This window comes from Gracilinanus agilis, chromosome 3 (genome assembly GCF_016433145.1).
Source record: "Gracilinanus agilis isolate LMUSP501 chromosome 3, AgileGrace, whole genome shotgun sequence".
NCBI classification, from domain to species: Eukaryota; Metazoa; Chordata; class Mammalia; order Didelphimorphia; family Didelphidae; genus Gracilinanus; species Gracilinanus agilis.
Genome location: NC_058132.1, coordinates 147,493,207 through 147,503,896, shown reverse-complemented (window position 1 = coordinate 147,503,896; position 10,690 = coordinate 147,493,207). Strand labels below are relative to the sequence as shown.

The 10,690-nt window shown below is 34.7% G+C and overlaps 1 protein-coding gene across 3 annotated transcripts in view; it reads right to left on the bottom strand.

Moving 5' to 3' along the window:
* Positions 1–219: 219 nt before the first annotated feature.
* Positions 220–10,690, bottom strand: part of MICU2 (mitochondrial calcium uptake 2) — a 187,775-nt gene continuing 177,304 nt past the window's right edge. For all 3 annotated transcript variants that reach the window (XM_044668299.1, XM_044668300.1, XM_044668301.1), the window contains 4 exons: positions 5,357–5,528; positions 4,369–4,477; positions 2,904–3,061; positions 220–885 (listed from right to left, as the gene is read on the bottom strand). In XM_044668299.1, coding sequence (XP_044524234.1) covers positions 781–885; positions 2,904–3,061; positions 4,369–4,477; positions 5,357–5,528 — 544 coding nt within the window. In that variant the 3' untranslated portion in view covers positions 220–780. The remainder of the gene's footprint in view (positions 886–2,903; positions 3,062–4,368; positions 4,478–5,356; positions 5,529–10,690) is intronic.

The window sequence follows — 10,690 nt, the reverse complement described above, 5'->3', positions numbered from 1 at the left end:
CCTTACCACTCTTCCACCTATAAGTCAATACACAGAAGTTAAGGGTTTAAAAAAAATATATATATATATAGATTGCTTCATAATTTTTAATGAATAACATTAAAGATCAGAAGTATCAAATATTTTAGAGAAAATAAGCATCATGCTAAAATTTTGTTAAATTATTTAATCTTTTGCAGTTTTAAAAAATATGTGGAAAATCAAGCACTTGGCTCACAATTTTTGATAAATACTTTATTATGAATCTAGTTCAAATACTTATTTTTTAATCAATGTATTAAGATAACTTATATTCAGACCAAGAACAGAAATAAAAAATACAAGAAATCCCCAAGATAGGATCTAGAAAATTTTTACTGATCTTCAGACTCAATCTTTTAATTTTGGATTGTATGTTTTTGGAGTGTGATACTAAATATAAACTTATGTCCATAGGTACTTCTCTTGCTGCCAATTAAACTACTGAAACTGACAAAATTAGAGGACAGTAAAACTATTATGTTTTTAATCCTGCTTCAGAATAGAAAATATAATTTCAACCCTAGATTAGAATTTCACAAGGGTCCAAAATCCATTTGTGTACACTTCCGGGATTTCCTAATAAAAGGAAAAAAAGATTTCCTTGATGAAACTTCCTTAGTTTTATAAAATTAGAAAGCAAGCCTCTTACAAACAAATTAATGAAAAGGACTTAAGAAGAACATAAACACCAGGCACTTAAAAAATATAACATCTGGCTATCTGAAGCATTGTAACTCCCACTTCCTATTTTTTTTTTTTTTAGAAATAGTTTTTTCCAGCCTGTTTCCAAACTTCTTTTAGTCCTTTGAGGCTTTCTCTTTTCACACATTTCCAGTATTCTTCCATGCTTGGCTCTTGTGGTTCCTGTTTACAACAAAAAAAAACATCAAAGCCTTAATTTAATATTCATTATAGCATTTCATGGAAAGTTAAATATTCTTTATGGTAACTTGGTCATTTCGTATGGATGGCCAAATCTTTAGGAAAGAAGGGAGTCAAAGTCTTTTGGATCAGAAGGATGAAAGCTAATGACAGAAATACAGATGCTGAAAAGGGAAGCTATTATTATTAAAAAAAAAAACTGTTACCTTTCATCTTAGAATCAATACTATGTATTGGATCCAAGGCAGAAGAGCATAAAGGATAGGCAATGGTGGTTAAGTGACTTGGCCAGGATCACACAGTTAGGAAGTTTCTGAAGCCAGATTTGAACCCAAGACTTACCATTTCCAGGCCTGGCTCTACCTAGCTATCCCCAAGGGAAGCTATTTTAAGGAAGAAAGCCATGGCTTTAATATTGGACGGGTTAAATCTGAGGTGGCAGTAATATCCTAAGTGGAAACTTTGTGCAGATATCTAGAAATATGGCGCACTTTTCCTAATCTGAGAAGAAACGGTCTATAGCCATATTTATATTACAAATTAGAGCATTTGTTCCTTATGCAAAATACTTCAGACAGTGGTTTATTTTCTTTAAAAAACCCAAAGCTTTTTGATGCTTTTTCCATTTATCTTATGATGTGAAGATAGATTTACTGAAGTTTTAACCTTTCTTCCTTTTTAACAAGGAGTATTCACCCTGAATTCAAATCTGGCAGTGGTAGGAGCAGCAGTAGCTATCATGATGAAAGGAAGTTCAAAATTAGAAGGCCATGAGCAGGAGGCAATTAAATAAATGCCATCTGGACAGACAGGATAACTGGTGACAGAGCCTTAGGGAATACTCATAGTTAATAAGTAGGACATGGATGATGATTCAAAAAAGGAGATTGAGAAAGAATAATAGGTAGCAGAACCAATAACGAGTAGATTCACAAAAATTCAGAGAAGAGAGACAATAGGAGGAAAGAATGATTGATTTATGGTGTCAAATAGTGAAAGATGTTAATAAGGATTGAAGACTGAGATATGACAATTAAGATCTCACTGGTGCCTTTGGAGAAATGAGTTTCAATTGAGTAATGAGATAGGAAGCCAAATTCTTGGGGTTTTTGAAAAGAATGAGAAGAAATATATGGTATGAAAGCCAGTGGAGACTGTAAATCTAGTGAGAGATTTGGACATAGGGAAAGTGCAGATGAGAGAAAGAGAAGTGAAAATAGTGGAGGTAATCTGTTGAAAAAAAAAAACAGGAGGGTATGGGTACATGTAGAATAGCAATTGATTTTAAGGAGTCCTTAAGTTCGGATGGGGAAAAAATAAAATTTTATGTTCACTGTAATTGGTTTCCTTTGCGTCTATGCCAGTGGTTTCCAAACTTTTTTGGCCTTCCAGAAAAAATATTACTTAGCCCTCTGGAAATTAACTAAAAATTTTTTAATAGCAATTAATAGGAAACATAAATGCACCAGTGGCCATCACCCCTCCCCCTGGATTGCTGCAGCACCCACCAGGGGGTGGTAGTGCCCACTTTGGGAATCACTGGTCTATGCATTAGAAAGCACTGTGAGGAAAGGTCCGTAGACTTCACTGGAGTCCCAAAGGGGTCTACAACACACACAAAAAAATGTGTTCTAGAATCTCTGTTCTAAGGTGTGGCCTTAGAGAGAAGAGCCCTCCCCCTCCCTTTTTAAAAATTAGAGACTAGAATTAAGAAAGAAATAGTTGAGGATGATGTCAAAGGATTGTGAGATGAAGAAAAAGGGAAGACAATGCTAGCTCACTGAGAATGTTCTTAATTTTCTCTATCAAATATGATACAAGTCCTCAATGGAAAGGATTGGGGGGAGGACACTGCTGGAGGCTTGAAGACTGAAAAAAATTTGGCAGCCACTGTGAGGAGTGAGATAGAGAATCAATTTTGTGGCAGCGAGGACCTTGTTGAGATAAAATAAATTATATGTATGTGTTTAAAATTAATGGCAAAAACTGGCATTTATTACCAATAAGCCTCGATGGATCCTGTTCTTTAAGACCCCAAGAAACTCTCCATGGCTGAGGCATTCATCACCATCTAAATCAAAGATCTTGAAGACGGTGTCCAAAATATTGTCTGAGAGCTCCTGGCCTGTCGCCACTTTCACAGCTCTCTTAAATTCCGCTAACAAAAAGAAAACATAAAAGAACATTATATAGACCTCACAGAATTAGAAGAATACAACACAATTAGGACTTAGTACCATCTCAGTGTTCAGTGTTTTGCAACTTGAATTTCATGGAAAGTCCAAATCAGTAATCTTGTAAATATATCAAATTACTGATCAAATTATTAAAACATTAAAATTATAATGTAAAATAATATTATTTTTCATTTTCATTTTTCATTTCATTTTTATTACTATAAAATAAAATTATAATATAAAATAAAACAATAAAATAATAAATAATAAATATAAACAAAAATTAATCAAATTATTAAAATATCAAATATCAAATTAATACATCAAATTAAATACTACAAATAGCATTACAATGACAATGTTGGCATGATAAGTGCTAGTATTTAAAATTTTCAAACCACCACGATGATCAAATTAGTTCCAACTGTAATTCATATGACAGAATTCCAATATGTAGAGAATTTGGAAAAAATATTGGAGATCATTATATCTGACACTTGCATTTGGCCCAGATAGGGTTGAGCTTCCCTCTATCACTTTATCCACTGCCATACCTAGAGCCAAGTAACACATTGGATAGAGTGCTAGTCTTAGAGTCAGGAAGACCCAAGTCCAAATCCAGCCATAGATACTTACTATGTGACCCTGGACATATCACTTAACCTCTCTAATGCTTCTTTCCAGCTGTAAAATGGGGATCATAGTAACTTACTGTTCAGGAGTTGTAAAGATCAAATGAGATAATATTTGTAGAAGTGCTTAGCACAGTGCCCAGCATACAGCAAATGCTTCATAAATGGTTATTGTCTTACCTACTCTTTAATGCAGTTCAGTCTGTGCAGTTAAGTCCTAAGCTTTAGACTGTGACTTCAAAAAGGAATATTCGTAATTTAGATTTGTATTTTAAATGGTTACTATAATAGTGACAAGATAATTTCTTGCCATTTAAAATTAATTTCTATACATTTTACATATTTCTCCCTTTGTTTTTAAGAAAATATGACTAAACAAAAAAATAAAATGAGAGATTTCTTAAAAAAATGAACATGGTGTTAAAATAACAGTCAGAATGTTTTTTAAGATATAAATTTTTATATCTTATGAAGATATAAAATTTTGGAGATATAAATAAAAGTCAACATATCAGCAATAAAGTACATTCCTGCAAAATAAATTAAAAGGTCAGTGTTTTGACTGATAAATTTGATTTTTGAGAAAAATCAGCTGGCTGAACTATGATTTAGAATGGTTTACAAAATAAACATTTTCATGATTAAATTTTACTTGCCTAGTTTGACAGGACGATGAGCTAAACTAAACATTTCCATTGTGATTGAAAAGTCTTCCAAGTGGGTTGTAAAGTGGCAAAATGACTTGAATTCATCCAAACTAATATTCTAAAAAATAAAATATTTATATCATTTTTGTAAATAGGTTAAGAATTTTTAGGCTTAAGAATAAGTATAATCCTCTATAAAGATCAATAAACTCAAAATTAATTAAAGGTATAAAAAGAAGGTAGTAGAAATATAGATCTTAAGGCCATTTTGAAAACTAAAGTGCTGAGAAATGTAAGATCTAATTATAATTATCTAATTTCTGTTATCCTAATAACATAGTTCCAGTACCATGAAGAGATATAAATAAATAACATTCCTAGTTGAGGGCCAGAGAGATCCTTAATTTTCTTTTCTTTTCTTTCTTTCTTTCTTTTTTTTTTTTTTAAATTTTAAACCCTTAACTTCTGTGTATTGACTTATAGGTGGAAGAGTGGTAAGGGTAGGCAATGGGGGTCAAGTGACTTGCCCAGGGTCACACAGCTGGGAAGTGTCTGAGGCCGGATTTGAACCTAGGACCTCCCATCTCTAGGCCTGGCTCTCAATCCACTGAGCTACCCAGCTGCCCCCTTAATTTTCTTTTATATCTTTTACTTGCCTCCTCATCTCCCTTTCTCTTCCTGATTTAGGATATTCTCATTTAAATGTACAGTTTATTGGATTTTAAAGGTCCAATTAAAATAGTACTTTAAAAAAGTCAACCTAGAGTTTGCTAAATTAGGCAGTGCAGTATTTTTGCAAATAGAGAAAAACATTTATATTTGAAAAGTAAATACATTTGAACAATAATTTGAATTTTGGAAAAATATGAATAGAACTTTTGATTATTAAGATATTCATAAAACAAATATAAAATCTGGTTAACTTGAAAAGAAACCTTAGGTAGTAAGTTTAATTATGACTATTATAGCTCTATCATATAAATAAGTGTACACCAACCTCTCCTGCTGACAACCTCTGTGTCACATTTTGCCAGTAAATATCTTTGTTGCTAGTGTCTGTGAAAAAGAGCAACCATTCTGCAAAATCTTCTTTTCTCATGAAGTTCAAACCTTTTGAAAACTGTAGGAATTCCATTTCTTGTATCTCTGCTTGTAAATTTTCCATAAATCTATGCATGAAAACAAACAATTACAACATAGAACCGATCCAATCATTCTGGAAGGCAATTTGGAACTATGTATACCCTTTGGCAATACCACCATAGGTTGCATCTTAAAAGTTAAAAAAAAGGGAAGATGATATGTTTGTACAAAAATATTTATAGCAGCTCTTTTTCTGTTGGCAGAGTATTGGAAATTGAGAGAATGTCCTTCTATTGGAGAAAGGCTGAACAAGTTGTAATATATAATTATAATGGAATACTATTGTGCTATAAGAATGATGAGAAGGATGATTAAAAAAACCTGGAAATACCTAATGTACTGATGCGGATTGAAGGGAAGCAGAACCAGGAGAACATTGTACACAATAACAGCAATATTGTTGTTAATTGTGAATGATTACAATGAATGAATGTAAACAATTGTGAATGCTTTAGCTATTTGTGGCAATACAGGGATCTAAGGCAATCTCCAAGGACTCATGATGAAAAATGTCATCCACCTCTAGAGAAAGAACTGTAGGAGCCTGAATGCAGACTGAAACATACTGTATTTCGCTTTCTTTCTTCATTCTTTTGGTTTGAGTTCTATTCTACCAGATGACTAATACAGAAAAGTGTTTTATGTTATTGCACATGTAAAATCTCTATATCAGATTGCTTGCTACCTCAAGGAGGGAAGAAGGAGGAAATGGAAAAAGGGAGGAGAATTTGGCTCAAACTTTTCAAAATGAAGTTAAAAATTGTTTTTTTTTAATGCAGTTGAGTAAAAAAATGAAATATTAATAAAATTACAACCTATAAGAAATATTAAATTAGTCATTCAATTTTAGTACTGAGATAAATTATTTATACTCATAGCTAAAGAATGCCACTAATTGGATATCCTTGTACCAATCTCTATGAGCCTTGATTTCCTTATCTATATATAAAGCTTGAACTACATGATCTCTATGGTTCCTTCTGAGTCTAAGTTCTATGAAAATGGTATTATTGTGTTATTTTTCAATGCTTTTTTTCCCCTTTAGGATGCAGCTCAAGCGCCCTCTTTGGTATGAAGCCTTTATTCATCCCTCAACTGCTCCTGCCCTGTCCCCCCAAACTACTGTGTAGGTAGCTATTTTGTGTATATATATATATATATATATATGTATGTGTGTGTGTGTGTGTGTGTGTGTGTGTGTGTGTGTGTGTGTGTATGTGTGTGTGTGTGTGTATATACCTCTCCTGGTACTTTATTAACTTTATATTTGTACTGTATATATATTTTTATATGTACTGCTTGTCTCCCTCAATGGAATGTAAATTTATTTTGAGTCGAGATTATTTCATTCTTTGTACATGTATCTTCAATGCCTATCACATAGTTGATATTTAGTAATACTTGTTGATGTGAAAGTGAAATAAGAGAACTCAGGCCTTCTAGTGGAAACTTCTTATTTTATAGATGAGGAAACTGAGGCCAAGGGGTTTAGGTCATTTGCTCAAGGTCACAGAGGCAATAATTATCAGAGTGAGATATCAGCCTAGGTCTTTTAATTCTAGACCCAGTGATATTTTTTCTTATAATAGCTTCTGAATCTATAAAATAAAGGGGTTGGCCTAGCAGTTAATGCTTTCTACAAGGAGCAGTTCTACTTCTGCAATTATTTATTTTTCAGTGACTTTAATAATGAGATTGAAAGTATGTAAAATAAATAGGAAGATGATGCTAAATTAGTTGGGCTGATTAAAAAGAGGCTGAGGGGGCAGCTGGGTAGCTCAGTGAATTGAGAGCCAGGCCTAGAGAAGGGAGGTCCTAGGTTCAAGTCTGGTCTCAGACACTTCCTAGCTGTGTGACCCTGGGCAAGTCACTTGACCCCCATTGCTTACCTTTGCCACTCTTCTGCCTTGGAGCCAATACACAGTATTGACTCCAAGAGGGAAGGTAGGGATTTAAAAAAAAAGAAAAAAAAGAGGCTAAGACAATCTCATGGAACTTAGGTTGTATTAGTTCATTTCTGTGAGTCTGAAGAGTTGAAGTAGAAGAGAGGGCAAAAGGAATACACCACTATAGAAAGCTATTGTTGTTTGTCCTTTGTTTTCAAAGAGGACCAGTGACATCATGGGTAATGTCTTGACTGGCATGTCAATTGGATTTTAGTGGGGTGGAATTGTCATCTGCCTCACTCTCTCCCAGAGTTCTCAAAGTCCAGGGGCCGGACAGAAGCCAGGATGACTGATGAAGCCTGGGAAGCAGAGAAAGAGGGTGGCATATTTGATACTGGCCATGGCACCTGCTTTATTTCCTGATGGCTTTTGAAACAAACTGTTCTGATCTGCCCATTCCACCAGGGCAGTCTTGACATGCTTGGGGTAGACATCCCTCTAACTCACTGAATGGGTTTGAGGTCTCTAAGTTATCCTCAATATGATTTAGTTCACTTGCTGAAATGGTTTTCCCAGGGTGTGGTCACTGTACATGCTACCATTTCTTGGAACCAGAGTTAAGAACTGGGTAAAAGGAAGACATTAAAGGTAGATAAGCAGCTTTCTAAAGGACTTGGCAAGCTCTCAGACCAGAGGCAAATTCTTTAATCTAATGAGTTTCCTCATTTCTGCCATATCTCATAGTGTTATATTCAATTTTTACAACTCATCAAGATAAAACAATAAATTGGAAGATAAATTATGAAGGACAAAAAAATGCAAGAGCAGTTGCTGATTACTACCAGAATTGACAAAGGAAGGGGAAAAAAAGATGGGAAAAGAAGCAGCAAAAAGAAGTAGAGAAATGCAGGGAAGATAAAAAGGGGGAGAAAGAAAAAGGATGTAGGAAAGAAATTAGCCTATGTGATAGCGAATGGGAGAATGCTACCAAAAGTATCTCAGATGCTACTCACTGGAACTAGTCAAGGATTTTTGTCATACTTAACCATACATATAATAAAAACAATATTTTTTAGAGCTAACTGAACATATTCACTAAAATGCAAAACACTACAGAAATAGACCAATTTTGTTTTAATATTAGTAAGGCTACCTTTAAATTTATGTTAAAAATTTACCTAGGCAATAAAGGGGCAGCTATATTAAGAGCCCCATGTCCTTTATTTCATAAATCTTCAGGATTTAAACGACAAAGATCCACAAGAAGATAATTATTTTCAAAGCTGCCTTAATACAGGCATAATGGGCTTGGTTTAGTGTAAGAGCTGCCATAAAAACAAAATCCAATAAATCTAATAATCAATAACTTTGAGAACCTAATATGTACAAGGAATTGTGCTAGTTTTATAGTTAATAGAAAGCAGAAGAGGTACTTCAAAATTTATTCCAGACAAAAGATTCTTTTTATACCAAGCTTTATGCCAGGAAATGTGAAATCACGAAGGACAAATTGAATTCAATACCTTCTAACTGCAGACTGACACTAGCAATCTAAAGATTGTCTTATTGGGAGAAAATCATTAATATAAATTTAATAGTCTCTTAATAAATACTTGTTTATTGATTTCTCCATAAGAATTTAAAAAAGAGAAATCTGAGGCAGTGTTAGTATATAATAAAAAATGGCAGAATTCAAATCCTAGCTTAGCCACTATCTGTGTGATCCTATTAAAAACTGGTTTACTTTAGAAAAAGCATTCATTTCTTGTATTCCCCTAAGTTCATAAACACACATATTATATACTATATATACATATATGTTGTGGTGCAAAGAGGGGGCATAACAGCTTTGCAAGCTTTGCTGCAGAGTTCTTCTGTCAGTTGATAAAGGGTTTTAGAATCTTGGGAAAGTCAGTTGGCCCTGGGAACTCGTGGAGAGAATCAGGGTCAATCTGAGCTCCTTCTTTGGATTGAAACCTGGCCTATATTTTGCAGCTTTTCCTTTAAAAATTGTTAGTTTAGCTAATTCCTTTGAATCTCCCTAGCCTTTCTTATTCCCACTTTCATTTTCCCTACCTGAATGTCTGAGAAGTTTTGAAAGGAGAGTAGATCTGAGTGTTAGTTTCAAATCTTGATAGTTTAGTCAAATAGGGCTTACACTTGTTACAAATTTATCTATTGAATCATTGTATCCAACTTTCCTACTCCTTTTGGCTACAAACCCTTTCCGGGCTGAGTCCCTACTCAGTCTCACATTCCTGTCTCCCTTCCCCACTTGAAGCTTTCTCTAGGCGGCTGTTAGGGTTACCTTGTATCCTCTATCCTTTCCAATCAACCCTAGAAAACAATAAACCCCGTTTGTCTTTAATCAAAACCCTTTGGCTACTTCATTAGTTGATTAATAATAGAGGGAGAAGGAGAGAGAGGAATAACATTCTCTCTGGAGTTTGAGGGAAGCAGGAGGTATCTATTTTGGAGGAAGTGTAACTTCAATACTGCCTCTAGTACCTTCCTTAGTGAACCTGTGAAACTGACTAGAAGCCTCAAGTCAGTTTCAAGCCGTTCTTGGCTGGCTCTAACCTTGCTCTGTAAAAGTGTCCCTTTTACTTGAAGGGCTCAGTCTGTTTCCCTTCAGTGTTTTGTCTCTAACCCGAGTATCCAGTCTGTGTTTCCCTGCTGTTGTTGCCTGCCTTAGATTAACTCATCCTCTCCCTTGCAACTCTTTATACCTGAGGGTTTATATTCCCTAAACTCAGGCATTCCCTTACTTCTCCTATCACCTCAACTTACCACCTTTACCATTATACCTTCCTTATTCACTTTACTGCCTTAGGGATTCACAAAACCCTATCCACAGTGCCTATCCTCAATTCCAACCATACCTCTGCCTTAATTTCCCTACTACCTAGCATATTCCCTTGATTACCTCCAGCCTTTGGTCCTTTGCCTTGCCTTATTCCCTATTCCAACCAGCTACTACTTATAGCTTCAGTCCCATATTACATCCTGCTAATTCCCTTATTACAATGTGTACAAGTATATATAAATATATAGGCTAAGCATCACAGGATCACAGCTTTAGGACTGGCTGGAATCTGAGGATATCCAGTCTAATCCTGCCATTTTACAAATGAAGAAACTGAGGCCACTCCTCCCAGGTGAAGTAATTTGCCCAAGGACAAATACAGAAGAAATAATGGGTAGAATGAATTCAGAACCTCTGACCCCAAATCTAAAACTCTTACTATTGTGCCACACTACCTTTCAGGAACAAAAATGTACTATCCAAAAAGCCCCAGAGG